Source organism: Mytilus galloprovincialis, chromosome 4 (assembly GCF_965363235.1).
Source record: "Mytilus galloprovincialis chromosome 4, xbMytGall1.hap1.1, whole genome shotgun sequence".
In the NCBI taxonomy this organism is placed as follows: Eukaryota; Metazoa; Mollusca; class Bivalvia; order Mytilida; family Mytilidae; genus Mytilus; species Mytilus galloprovincialis.
In genome coordinates, this window is record NC_134841.1 from 60050848 (window position 1) to 60066657 (window position 15810).

At 32.8% G+C, this 15810-nt stretch overlaps 2 protein-coding genes across 2 annotated transcripts in view; one reads left to right on the forward strand and one right to left on the reverse strand.

Annotated features, from left to right (window-relative positions):
• Positions 1–12209: 12209 nt before the first annotated feature.
• Positions 12210–14040, reverse strand: LOC143072585 (uncharacterized). The gene has a single exon (XM_076247594.1). The coding sequence runs from the start codon at positions 13892–13894 to the stop codon at positions 12392–12394; it is 1503 nt and encodes a 500-aa protein (XP_076103709.1). The 5' UTR covers positions 13895–14040; the 3' UTR covers positions 12210–12391.
• Positions 14041–14427: 387 nt separating this feature from the next.
• Positions 14428–15810, forward strand: part of LOC143072586 (chitin synthase chs-2-like) — a 37459-nt gene continuing 36076 nt past the window's right edge. Inside the window, exon 1 of the mRNA XM_076247595.1 lies at positions 14428–14559. The gene's annotated coding sequence lies outside the window, so the exon portion shown is untranslated. The remainder of the gene's footprint in view (positions 14560–15810) is intronic.

Consider the following 15810-nt stretch of genomic DNA (forward strand, 5'->3'; position numbering starts at 1 on the left):
TAAATAATTTACTTACTTACTTACTGTTTGAACATTGCATCCTTCAAGTTTTTGAAACTGTGTTGTGTAATTTGTTTCATGTTATACTTTTTAGGTGTTTCAAAATCTCAAAGGGAACTTTTATATCTTTGTCCAGCAGAACCAATTCTGTCTCGAGAAAGAAATGATAAATGAAAATATTCCACAATATTTCTTGTATTTTGAACATATCGCAAAACTGATTTAAAACTTATCTTCACTCTGCTACCTCAAATTTGTTTATCGCTTCTTTATTCTTGTTTTAAATGAAGGCATTCAATATGATATGTTCAATTACCTTTTATCAACTAATCAACCCTTTCCTTTAAAAATGTCAGTATTTTCTGCTATGAACTATCAAAAACATTGTTGAGTAAAATGCAACTTACTTTAAAAAATAATCCGGAAATTCTTATGTTCTAATATAAAAATATAAGGAGATGTAGTATAATTGCATATGAGACAGCCATCTGTCCTATCTACCTAAGTTCAAATGAGGTGGATGTTAAAAAAATATATAGACAACCGTGGGGCCTCCAACAATAAGAAAACCTATACCATATAGTCGTCTATAACAGCCCTACGCCTGTAATTTCCTAAAATTGTTTTGATTTTATATACTGACTCGATTATAAACATCGCTCAACTTTACACCAGTCGGCTGACCGTTATGGAATAACCGTTTCACAGATTATATCGGATATGTTTCTTATGTCGTAGCTACAATACCCATCCCTTTTCACGAGTTTGACCTACCGAATTAGACTATTTACCGGATGTGTAATAATATAAGTAACACGACGGTTTCCACATGTGGAGCAGGATCTGCTTAACCTTCCGGGGCACCTGAGATCACCCCCAGGTTTTGGTGGGGTTCGTGTTGCTAAGTCTCTATTTTTCTATGTTGTGTCTTCTGTACTATTATTTGTCTGTTTGTCTTTTTATTTTTAGCCATGGCGTTGTCAATTTATTTTCAATCTATGAGTTTGATTGTTCCTCTGGTATCTTTCGTCCCTCCTTTACAAAAATACTGCAAAAAAGTACCAATCACAACAATCAAAAAAGCTTCCACGTAATCTGGAAAGATATAGTAGGTATCAAGACGATACTGCAGTTTTAATCACTGGGAAAACAGTTAGTTCATTAAAGCAAATTTGACGTTGATGAGCTAAATTGATAATATTCATTATTTCATGTTAAAATGTTCGAAATGAAGAAAATTATATACAATGCCTAGCAGATAGTATGTCAATATTGAATTTTAACTTAATACAGCGCATACAACATGTTTTCTTATTATTTAAGGAACAATGGCCACAAAAGGAAATATTTTATGTGGCGTTTGTGAAGTTCAGGACGTCACAACAGTTGCTGAACACTGGTGCCCTGAATGTGACGACGGCTTATGTTCGTCCTGTTTAAAGTACCACACTGCGTCAAAGTCCTCAAGAAACCATGACGTCATTTCCGTCGATAACTATTCCAAATTACCACCTTCCATAGCCAGTATAAAACAACACTGTCCTGTCCATGATAAGAAATTCCAAAACTACTGCCCTCAACATGAAAGTCTTTGCTGTCCTATTTGTATATCTACTGTCCATAGAAAATGCGAAGTTCTTGCAATCGATGACATAATTAGATCATCAAAAGAGTCCTCTTTAATTGAACACATAGAAAAAAATATTGACAATATGAAATTAAATATAGATAAAATCACAAAGGATCGGGAAGAGAATCTTAAAACCATAAAAAACCAGCGACAGAAATTTCAAACAGAGATAAGAGATATTCGCGGAAAAATAAATAGCCATCTTGATAAGTTAGAGCAGCAGATTCTCAATGAATTGCAAGTTAGTGAAGATAAAATTACCAAAGAAATAGAACATTTGCTTTCAAATCTTACTATTCACAACGATACCGTTTCCGTGTTACAAAACACTATTTCCGATATAAAGAGTTATGCATCTGATCTTCAGACCTTTCTTGGAAGTAAGAGAATTGAAGAAGATGTAATCAAAGAAGAACAGTTCTTGCATGAGTTGACAGAGAATGGAAGTTTAGAGTTTACAGACCTTCTTTTTATAAGGAATGACAAATTGTCTGATATATTATCAACAATTACAACATTTGGTGCCATTTCAACAAAGATGACGCCCCCTTCTATCATCATTAGGACTGAAAATGAAAACGAAGCCCAGTTGATGTCCGTTCAAATTACGAAACCTAAATCAATTGACGACATCAACCTTTTGATAAAAAAGACACTTAACCTGCAGAAAGGAAATAAGCCAAATTATGTCACAGGATGCAATATCACACCATCAGGTAAAATGATATTCATTGACTTTGAAAATAATCGCGTAATAGTTCTGAACGACAGTGGAACATTAGACTGTGAAATGTTCGTATCGAACCGTCCTGTAGACGTTACTTGTATCGATGATAAAACCGTCGCTGTCTCCCACAATTGGTCTCCATATGAAATAGACATAGCTGACATTACAACAAAAAAAGTTGTTAAAGTGGTTCAAGTATCCTGTTGGTGTTGTGGAGTGTCGTTATACCAAGATAAATTAGTATACTATGAACAAGGAACAGGCATCAAGACAGTCTCACTTTCCGGGGGAAGCACATCTTCTCTTGTAAAACAGAATGTAAAGGGATTCTGGAATTACGTCACAACATTTGAAAATAAACTATATCATACTTGTCTAGAGGCAAATACCGTCACATGCTACACCATGGCAGGACAGATGGTGTGGGAATATAAAGACAAATTTATCATTGATGGTCCTTGTGGTGTTACTGTTGACAAAGAAGCTAACGTTTATGTCGCTTCGCAGAACAATGATAGTGTAGTTATATTGTCCCCTGACGGTACATACGCAAGAACCATATTAACGAAAGAAAATGGAATAGACAAAATTACTGGGATTCGTTTTAGTGAAGAAAGAAATATTTTATTGATTGTAAATCAGAAAGGAACAGCTTTACTCTATGATGTGAAATAATTTATGTTATATGTTTTGGTCCTGGCGTTGTATTTTTTTCTGTTGGAACAAAGATAGGTCAAAGATATCAATGATAGTTTTTTTCGTTTTTGGAATGGACGTGAATAAATATTAAGCGGCATAACAAAGGTAATCACGGTTGGTCATACAATTCTTAGCCTAGTGGGTCACCTGGTGTAACATTTATTTTCTGTAGGGAGTTGTGTTGCTAAATCTTTAGGTATCTTTTTTTTTTAATTTTTTTTTCTATTTTCCGTTATCTGTTGAAAATGGCATTGTGTGTCTATTTTTTCTCACCCTCTTGGTTTATTTTACAACTTTAAAGGTTAGAATAAATAAAAGAACACAAGACGCCCGATTTTAGTAGGTCATTAAGGCAAAAAGGCATGAATCATTGTAAATATTTTTCAAAACTTTTCATATTGTAATCTTACTGACAAGCTTACCACAGACAGAATAAGCAATTCATAAGGAAAAAATTGACTGAAAAAAATTGGCATGATGAATAACGGAAAGACCAACAACAGTCTACAATACATTATAAAAATTCGACAAATACTGTGATTTGGCATAAAAAAAATATAACAGATTATAACTACGATATAGTCTCCCCTTTTTTTTTTATTAGATACAGATTTATAATCTTTAAAAAAAACGTCGATGAGCCCTTCTGAAACTGAATTTGATCAGATGTAAAGATTTTTAGTTCCGTGCGTTGATCATGAATAGGATGCCTAATTAACATCAACAATATATTTTTCACTGACATTTGTTACGTTTGGAGTGCATGTTTTACATAAGACAATCAACTTATGTGTAACCAAATTTTGTTTCTCTATTTGCCTAATTGTTTATTTGTTATTTGCGTGATTTCAAAAAAGATCTTCTCTAGATAAATGAAAACTATCTGACATTAACATTACGCTATATCGGTGATAATTGATACCACAAAATACATTTAAGTCTGCTTCATATATTGAACATGGAGTCCGGAACTGTAAAGTTGGAGTCGTTCATTGCAAAATGTACGACACTGGTATGATTTAGATGACCAATATGAAATATCCGAGTCATAGACGACAACGTTATCCAACTAGTCTTGTAATAGCTATCTCTTTTCGTCCATTGTGACATCACGGACTACTACTTTTCACCGAGTTTTAACTTGTAATTAGTAACACAACGGACTGTTGCTGGTCTTTTTAGTCGTATTTCCGTTTTGACACTAGTTGATAAATACTAAGTATTTGTTTTAGATTACTTATTTGTATCTTCTCCATAGTAACAATTTGTATCAATACAACTTGTACATTTGAAACGAATAACAAACACAATGACTTACAAAATGTGATAAAATGATTTTAACCATAGGACATTGAAAAATATTAGAAATATCTAAAGTGGAGTAAAACACAGACCTGAGGTATTCTTCTTATCTTTTTTGTTGACAGCTTAACGCTTGATAATTATTGTCGTCTCTTGCATGTTTTCAATCCGACAGTCAACTCTTTGCTAAATAAGGGCATCCATTTTGATTGTGCGGAACGTATAAATACACGACATCCCCGACTTCCCCGTTCTAAATGGGAAGATAATTCCGATTAAGTGTAGAGATTGTGTTACGAACCTACCTATTGCATTAATTGTTAATGTGGTTCCATCCTAGATATGGATGAATTATTTGTCAATGGGTGTAAATTCAAATTCAAAATGACGCACAAACGTTGTTATCCAATCAAAATTACGGATTCTTCTGGCACATACATGTAATGTATAATTATTCATCTGTGAAAAAGATTGATCAAAAACAAAATAAGAGTAGGACCAGACTTTTGGTAATTGAATTAAACGTGCATATTATCATGTGGAACCTTTGTCAGTGAAAAACTAAAATAGGTCAGGTGTAATATCCTGATGATTAGTTTCAAAAACCTGAGGAACTGAAAATTCAGTGTAATCTGAGTTTTATCGTAAATATTCACACTGTCGAGGAACTAGTATAATGCATGTCGGATAACTATGGATAAAATTAGACAAAAGTCTAGCGTTTGTTTCCTCTGATAACTATGGTTATTTCAAAACTAATGTTATATATTTTAGGCTGTCTACTCAATTTTGCGACTTGCAATTTGCATTACTGTCAATATTTACTTGAAGAATACACAAATTATTAAAACCTTAGTTGCTTTAATACAAAAACAATCTTTTAGGTTGTCCTTGGTGTTATTTCTTCACTATATCTACACATTTAGCAAATAAGTTTTGGGTCAAACTGATTCTCTCCTTAAGGTAGCACAATACAAAGATTTTATAACTCCAACTTCCAAGTTTTAAAATGCTGTAACTTTCTTAATAATGCTTGAAAATTTATAAAAGTGGTAGTTTTGGATAGCTAACATATTACTCTTTCAAATTAATGCAATGTTAGTATCATGCAACAATTATGTAACCAATTATAATGTTAACTGTGTCTAAAATATTTTTCACCAAATTTCCACTTTCAAATGAAATTAGCTTCTACATAGGTATCCCTAGAGGGTTGATTTTATTATATGTTGTTCCTATGGCCATTATCTACAAAAGGGTGTCTCAGATTTCAGATAGAATGTAAAGAACAAATTTTACACCTAATTCAACATGATCTTCTTTTATGTGGTTAGGATGTTTACACTAATTAGAGATTTATGAGAGAAAAGAATACCATAGAGACAATCTGAGACATCCTTTTGAAGCCCATGATGTGTTGATTAAGATTTCGTAAAAAAATTCTGTAAGGTTAAATATATGATAGAGCTAAATTCATTCAAGTGAACTTACCCAGATTTTGCCACTAATTACATAATAATTGATTACATAATGATTGCATAATAAAAATATTGCATTCATTTAAAAGATTAATCTTTTATCTATCTATGTATTTATTATTTTCTATGCATTCATAAGAAAGTTACAGCATTTCAAAGGTTAGTGATTGGAAGTAAAAAAATCTTTGTATTGTGCTACCTTAATGTGAAAACTTGCAGTATGTAAATGTATAATCTCCGTGTGTACAAACGAAAAACTTCTCATATAATTTATAACGGAAGATATAAAAAAAATGCATTGAAAATAGTCTAAATGTATTTTGAAAGTCTATTTATTACCTGCATAAAAGAAATAACATGACTTCAATAGTGACCGCGAATGATTTTCTTTTTATGAATTCCTTTTTTCAATTAATGTCATGAATCAATATTCCCATAAACGAACACCTTCCACCATTAGCTACAACTAAAGTGTTTTCTGAATAGTACCCGCTAGTTTGAATCCAAACATGATCACCTTTACTTGCACTACAAAGCACATTTCGTGTTGTTGCAAAGTATCCGGCTGACGATGATAAAGCTGTATGTTGTTTTCCTTTAACAGAATTTTGCACCCTTAATTCAGTATTTACATGTTTTCCACTGTAAGTTTGCATAGTCCACGAGAACAGATAAATCCCGGAGACTGGTGCGACAAAGATTCCATCTCCTGTGTTAAAATTGTCTCCTTCGTCAATCTTTTCGTCGTTAAATTTCACAATTGAATTGAGATTTAATATTGTAGTTGAGGCTAATTCGACATAAAACAGGTGGTGTGTTTTCTCCTTTGCTTGACCTAAAATGTCAAAACATTATTTAAGAGCTATTTGTATAATTTAGACTCTTTAAGGGTTGAAATATATCAAAAACATTTTTTATATTTACCATGGTATTTTCTAATCTGTAATATTATTAATGGTCGCATAGTTTATATAGAGTTAGGTTTGTCACCAAATGGTGAAATGTGTGTAAGTATAATGTCGTTTCTACTATTTTTCTAATACAAATCAAAATTCGTGTATCAGATTTCGATGTGTTTACTCCATTTCTCTAAGGTAGGTATGAACTTTTTTTTCTTAACAAAATAGATCAATCTTGGCATTCGGTCACTGATATACACGCTACACAGGCAAAATTTGCTCACATGAATTTCACATTAAATTCACATGAAAAATTTCACGTGAGATTCACCTCAATCGAGCTTATACATGAAACTCACGTGAAAATGTTCATGTGAATTTCACGTGAATTGAAATGCACATGAACCTGATGTGAAATTTTTACATGAATTTCACGTGAAATTTACAACAACAACAAAAAATGATATTTTTCATGATTTTAATTAAATTTGGAAATTTAGATGTTATTTCAAATACTCTATTTTAAAAATTCATGTGAATCTCACATGAAAAAAATGTACGTGATTTTTATGTGAAATTCACATGAGTTTCACATGAGATTCACATGAAACTCACAAAAACTGATTTCACGTGAGTTTCACGTATAAGCTCGTTTGAGGTGAAACTCATGTGAACTTCACGTGAGATTCACATGAATTTAAATTCACATGAAATTGATGTAAGTGAAATTTGCCTGTGTAAAACAAAAATATACAAGACAATTCTTTAATAATAACATAATATAAAACAAACGGAACGATAAGGAATTTAAACATTCTCATTGAAATATTACTGCAGATTAAAAAAAACACGAAGTTACCCTTATTCCAAAAACAAAACACCATAAGAAGGAACATTGTCATCTAAACATATAAATAAATTAAATGTTGTTATACAAAACATAAGAATTCCACTTTGAACTAATAAGAAAGCAGGAACATTGTCATCTAAACATATAAATAAATTGTATGTTGTTATACAGAACATAAGAATTCCACTTTGAACTAATAAAAATCAGATTCCATCTTTAGCCTTAAAAAATAAGTTTGCCAATATTTATTTAGTTTTACTTACGATTCACAATTTCAGTAAAGTTGTTTAAACGTTTTTCCATTACTTCCATAGATTTTTCCAATGCATCTATTTTCATTTCATAATGAGTTATATTCTGAATAGATTTAGAGAAAACAACTTGAAATAAGAATATTTCAATTATTAATGTGAATGCAAAAATACCCATCCTTGAACACTATATGTAATTTTTCTATTTGAAAATAGTTTTGCAACGAATATTCTTTCCTTGTATAATCAGTCTTGCATAAAGTGTATGTAGCTACTAAAGCCACAAAAATGAAGAAACTCAAAATGTGTTCAAGGCATATGAATACCAGATGGAAATTATGATTTCAGTGTTATTTTTTGGTAGAACATTCTTAAACATGCAAACAATGGTTCATTAAAACTGTAGTAAATACGTACATAATAATAACATAATCTTAAACACATGGTACAAATAAAATACTTCTTATTTTGAGCTTTTTGCATCTGAAAACAGACATGTGTTTGTAGCATATCAGAACCAAAATAAAAACAACATCAAAGATTGAGTTCAAGAGAGATCATATTGTCAGAAACTTGTATGTGTTTGCTTGTCAAGCTCTTCAAATTTTGATAATTGGACAAGACGATTTGCAGAAACATATGGAGGGAAATATGTCAGGAAAGTATAAACGCTTAACTAATGGCACAGTGTTCTGCATTGAGAGCGATTAAGAATTAAATATAACTAATACAGGACAATACTTTTGATTAAAAATGACTCCATTCCAGACCCTTTTGTTTTCCAAATAATTAATATTACCAATAATTGATAAGTTCAAGGTCGACAGGTTCAAACAGAAAGATTTTGAAAGCAGAGAAAACTGTGCATCTTATAATCAGCATGGCTTTATCAGATGACAATTCCAATACTAAAAGTTCAGGCTAAAATAAGGCTTGCACATACTTAGATACTTTAAATCAGTCACACGGACCCGCGATTTCGCGGGTGTGTTCTAGTTTTATACATAGTTTAAGCACCTTGCAAGTATTTAGCATGAAACATAAAATGGTACATCATGAATATCTCAATATTGGAAATATGCGAGTAATTCATTTTAATCAAACTACTTTACTTACATATCTCTGCATTCCTAGTGGGATATAAGGCCTCACCAAACTGTCTCCTGTTCTCTCTGTCCTTAGACATGTACTGGACTCGACTCTAAGTGTAACCCATTGCTTCCATTCTGCTGTTACAGTTAATCATCCAGTTGATTTTGAATTTCCTTGGTTTCCTTTGTTTCTTAGTGGTGTCCAAATATAGAGTTGGCATTCTCAGCACATGACCAAACCATCATAATTTTCGTTGTATTATTTCTGCTGACATGCTCTAAGCATTGCATTTCTCAAAAGGCTCGTTTTTCTGATCGTACTTGTCCAGAATATTATATGAATCTTTCTTAGCAGCCAGCATGGTATGCATCTATTTTTTTAAGCACGCCACGTTTTTTAGCAAAACAGTAGGACATATTTGACATTGCTGTTGTTTATTCGCAGTTTGGTTCTTAAACTGTCCTGGTTGGACTTTCAGATCGTATGAAGTCTTGCGAATGTTGTACTTGCTTTATATAGTCTTGCCTTTGTGTACTTTCCTGCCCCATTATTATTTTTTTTGCAAATTACGATAGAAAGTGGTTCGATGTCGAAAAGTGCACTGTCAACGTTTAAATTTTGTCAAGTATAGACACATTTTTCAAGATCTGACCTAATTATCATGTGCGCTGCCATTGATCTATCACGTGGTGCTGCAGCCATAGCACTAATGATAGATAACGCACGTGCTTTAATCACAACAATATCGATCTTTTGTTTACATTTTGTTTTCCACTATTTTCTTATTCGTTTTGTTATGGAGAGTGAAAATAAATACAAAACGGGTGGTGGGAACTCATGTTCAGTTCATGGTTGTTCCAATAATCGGAAAAAAATAACTTTATGGAAGAAATCTATGTGTGAATTACATGGTGAAATGCACGACCATTGTCCGTGTTTAATTCCTTACAGACTTCATGTAATGCCATCCAAAGAATTGATACGACTTGAGTGGATTAAAGCTTTAAATCGGAAAGATCTTCCAAAAAATGTATATGTATGCTCTGAACATTTTATTGACGGAAAACCTACGGATAGAAATCCTTCTCCTAAGTTAAAGATGGGGTATGAAAATAAGACAACTCCGGGTAGAAGAAAAATTTTAAAACATCAATTGTCAGTGAAAAAAAGAAAACTGGAAACTGGTGATTCCGATTCCGATATGGAAATAACAGAATTGGACAATACCTTAGAAAGTGAACCAGGCGCAAGTACGCCGTACGAGAAATTACCGGAGGCTATTTGTAGTTTTAATGTTATAGAAGCTTCATCTACTGTTAGTACACAATATCTTGAATCGGACTTCTTACCGCAGAAAGATCACACGTACGGGAAAGAATGGACCGATTTTCAGACTAAATCCTCTCAAACAAATATAGTTTTAACGGAAGAAAAGGGAGTTCAAAGTAAATCTGACGGAGCAACTATGTCTGCTGCTCAAAACTTAAAAACGGACAATGACGCTTTATTGTATACAGGGGTCACAAAAGAAGTCTTTTTCACGCTGGTGAAATGTTTTACTCCTTTCAATACATTCAGTTTTCAATTAGAGGTAGCAGATCAATTACTCCTTGTGCTCATGAGACTTAAGTTAAATTTAATTTTTGACGATCTATGCAGAAGATTTGGTATATCAAGTGGTTTAGCTTGCAAAATATTTAATTCATGGATTCCTGTGTTGGCAGATAAGTTAAAGTCCTTGATTGTTTGGCTCCCTAGAGAAGTAATAAGAGACTGTTGTCCCGAATCATTTAGGGAAAATTATCCCAGAACTACCTGTATCATTGACTGTGCTGAAACATTTATTCAGAGACCAACTAATTTAAGGAGTAGGGGTGAAACGTACAGCAATTACAAGTCCCATAATACAGCTAAATATTTAGTAGGGATATCCCCACATGGACAAATTATGTTCATATCCAAAGCTTTTGGTGGTCGTGCTAGTGATAAATTTATTGTAGAAAAAAGTGGATTCATGAATTACTTGCTTCCAGGCGATGAGATAATGGCAGATCGAGGCTTTACAATAGATGACTTATTGTTTCCATTGCGTGTTAAGCTGAACATTCCAGCTTTCACAAAAAACAAACCCCAGTTAAGTGCGGAAGATGTGACAACCACAAGAAGGATTGCCAGAGTACGGATACATGTTGAAAGGGTAATTCGACGATTGAAGGTCTTCAAAATTCTAAGTGGGACTGTGCCTGTATCATCCTTAACACTGTTTGATGACATTTTGCTTGTATGTTCTGCTTTGGTTAATTTACGGTCAGATCTGATCAGAGATACTAATGAAAGTAATGAGTGAAATTAGTTTGTTATTTTTTAACAGTTGGAATATACACTGTACATGTACATGTATATTTAAGGCATTTGGACAATGTAATTGATATATATATGTTCATTGCATTATGATTGTATTATGTTGTTTGTTTAGCGTCCAGTGGCAAATAGTTTAAGCATATTCAGGATGACATAATTCCCTCTAGACGTCTTTTGGTTATTTTATGAACTCTACCTGTTTGAATTTACCTTTGTCATGTTTTTGTTAGTTTTGGGTCAAATTTATTTTGTAATTGGTTGTCTGTCGCATTGATGTATAACATTGTCCAACTCATCTCCTCTTATTCATAATTTATAATAAAACTTTCATCGCAATACATCAATCAAAGAGTAAAACATCATTGGAGGTATTTAAATGAAAACATTAAACTTGGACACCTTTTTAGATCAATAAATGGTTTCATGATTAACCTTTTAAGATATTTTACTCTTTAACTGATGTAATGGGATGAAATTGTTAGTAACTTACAACCGACAAACAGTTGAAATGTCCTTAAAAATAACACAGGTTTCTTTGTGATTAGCCAGACCACACAACTATGGGGATTATCCGTGTTAGATAATTAAGACACACCATGGTATTTACTGTGTAAATATTACTTACACTGTAACACAGTAGGGCAATTAATTGACATATTTCTGATTGAACAATGTAAACAAACAAGTACAACTAAAGGCTCCCTGCTGTCATTATCTGAACCAAACTACATGTAGACACATAATTGTGTAATTATCCTAAGAGATGCAGAAAGACTGACCATACAAAAGTATAATGAAAATAAAAGTACATGCATCAAGAGTAACTTTGAAAAATCACAACAATCAAGTTGTTTGAAGAATACACACACTGACAATCATACCACATCTCACAAATAATATATATATACAGGTACATGTATATATGTTCAGATAAACCAACAAATGAAACAATTATTTAAATGGATTTTTTTTAGTTTAAAACAAATAAAATAATTTTCAATACAAAATCAGCACATACATCGGTGTTTATTTATAAATTATACATTCCCTTCAAAATCTGACTGCTCAAATTAAGCAAATGTACATGTATTTATATATATTATCAAATATGCATAAACTTTACAAAAGCTTTGCTCATCATCAGACGGTCATCCTGGATCTCATTAACTAAACATGGTAGAAGTTTTTTTACATAAAAAGTTTTTAATCTGGTGACTTGGTTATTAACGTAAGTCTCGTTATACAGAATGTCAATATATTTATGTTCATCTACGCCCAGCCATACAAGCAACTTGCACTGTTTTAATCCCGTACAATACATAGTGAGCTGAACTTGTAGGTAAATTCCTCTGCTCCCTTTTTCCTTTACAACAAGATCTCCATTTTCATCTTTTCCGACATCATATTTTCCAGATTCAAATAGTTGATCTAATGTTGACCAACTAGAAGAAGGCACTGGACACTTTATTTCTAGAAGAGTTTGTCCATCAAAAATTCCATCTGGACTTGCGGACAACCAGTTTTCTTGTTGTGACACACAAATGCCTTTCTCTTGGACTTGATGTCCATTAGAGTTCAGATACACTTTTGCATCTATTTCTCCCTGCTGGCCATGTTTAGTGAATTTATTTCCAACAAATTTTGGGTGTAAATGTTCACGTATAAAGTTCGTGCTGTCTGTTGTTTCCTTAACCGGCACTTTGTGAGCACTGCTGGCAGTTATTCTTAACTTTCTACAGTCTTTCCATAATAAGCTTTTGGACTGAAGTGTTGTTTCAGTCTGTAATCTAACTACTTGAGAATCTGTCAGGAACACATATTTAGAAAGAAACTGCACACATTTAGCACATGATGACAAATCATTATGTTCACCATGAACTTGTTCAATACTTTCTTGAGTACGAACTGACGGATTACTTTTAAAGCTTTTGTTCATGATTGTTCCTTTTATTTCGAATAAAGGTAGCATTGGTGAGGCATTGACGGCTTCTTTAAATTCCTCTTTAGAAACATAAAATGGTGTATCTCGTAGTCCAGGGACATTTTCATTACCCATCGTATTTTCACCAAGTTTGGGTTTTTTCAGCTGAATACTGACAAGGGGCTTTGGTTCAATGTTCCTGGTAGTTCCTCTATTCCACTTGGCAGTTTCGTCTGTGCAACTTACTCCAGTCATGCTATTTCTCACAGCATACTCGATCTTCCACAATAATGCTCCGACATGACTGCATGAAAGTCCTAAACCAGCCATGCACGTACACCAGGCTTGTTCCACTGCACCTTCCCCTGTGCACATAACATAGGCATCATTAAGTCTACTCACAGTCTGGGATGATCGTACACTCGCCTTCATAAATATTTTGTTATCTGTTGCATTGAAATGCAATATTTTGTCTACATTTCCACTTTGAAAATAATTATAACTCTGTAAGCTCTTAAAGTTTTTCATTGTTTCCCCATCAACTGCCTTTGATCTTATCAAGTAGTTATAAATGTCACCGTACATTAAATTTGGCCAACTTCTCATATCGTCATTCCAGTCCTTTATTTCTTTGAAAATATCTGGCATTGAACTTTTAACACAATGTTTAACTTCAGTAGACATGATGAGGATGAACTAACTTGTTTATATATTTCTCGTTACGATTGAATGCTTTGTTTACGTTTTTATCATTACTGTAATGGCGGACGTGATTATAGCGCGCCCAGCGGCGAAGATTATTACTACGGGTGATAATTGAAAAAACGTGTCTATAGATGTGTGCCTATATGTTTTTTTTAAATAAAGCCAATGCCTCACAAAATTTGGCACTTTGAAAGTAATAATGATAATAAAGAATATCATAAAAGTGTCCGTTACTTTACAATTCTATTTCTTCTTTTTTATGATACGCACAGCCAAAGTTTGGGAGACAGTATTTTACAAAAATCATGCATATATATATATATTTTGGTCGTTGGGTTGCTGAACTATTGAAGAACACCACACGTCTTTTATTCATACTAAAAAATAAATCAAGTCATTGAAGACAAAATGATGTGATAAACATGTCCAATAAATATACACTCAAATTGTCAATACAATTTGTGATAAAATTCGTTTTATCAGCTTATTGCTTTTATATATGTCAATGTCATTATAGATTGTAATATTAAATGGGGTATGATTTACTACTCTGTGGGTAGGGATTGTTATCGTCATATCATGGACAGTCTTAAGTACAGAAAATCCGAGAACATTTCATTGTATCTAAACACTTCTTAAACGTGGTAAGTACGCTTTATGAGAAAACATATTTTCATTATTTTTAAAGATATCCGACCATCTGCATATTTCAATGACCTTCAATGTGTTACAATTTTGAAATAATTATAGCTTTGATCATAATCGTAAAACAATTCAAAGGAAGATAAAGATAAAATGGAGAAAAAAAAACAATTTCATTTGAAAGAGTGTTATGATAATCAACGAACTATATTCCGACATGATAGATGAGAAAAAATTACACTTGTACAGTTGTCTTGATAAATAATAATTCTTGATACAGGTTGATAAACAAATACAACATATCCCACAACCAAAACTACTACCCGTTCTTAATAGCATCTGTATAACTGCACAAAAGTTCATAGGACTTCCATCTTGCTTTTCTCTATTTTACGGTCAAGGGAATGAGTTTTCGGCAAAGAATATCTCAGGGTCACATTAAACATCAAATATATAGGCTTATTTTTTTTCTTTCTTGCACATGGTACTTTGATCCTGATCAATAAGAATCAATTAATCTTTTCTATGCCTATCTCATAATTTAGTTCTATAAAGCTGCAATAATTCATATATAATTAACATAGACATATAGCGTAAACATAGAAATAAATAAAAAAGAAATTGTGGCGCTAATACGCTTCCGTATAATTCATTGACTTACCTCATTTTTTTCATAAAGTTTAATATGTACGTCAAAACTAATAATCTATGTGTACATCATATTTTCAATTTGACTATAGATAAGATTCCTTCAAGCTTTATTCTTATTCAAAGCATATTGGTCTTACCATTCACGGGGCCTCGGTGGCCGAGTGGTCTAAGTAGTTACTACTGTTATCACTAGCCAGTCAACACTGAGGTTGTAAGTTCGAACCCCGCTCGTTCGGATGCACTCGACTCCAATCTTAATTGACTCGGATTGTCAGTTTTCCTATCGAAGGTCTGTGGTTTTCTCCGGGCACTCCGGCATCCTCCACCAATAAAAACTGGCCGCTACGAAATTAATACGCATCTCCGATTAAAATATACATAATGAAAGATTATTGTAGTTACTGAAAAAAAGCTCAAAATACATGAGTATTACATTTTTAATTAAAATATTTCAGTGAGCAAACAGGCTTCAGTTCACTCCAAATGGCACTAACATCCAAAAGGACTCCGGTCAATTGCAAATTTTTACCAAGATTTTTTTTTAATGACGTTGTTTTTTGTTTTTTGTTTTGTTTGTCTTTCGTACAAATAACTATTTTGGG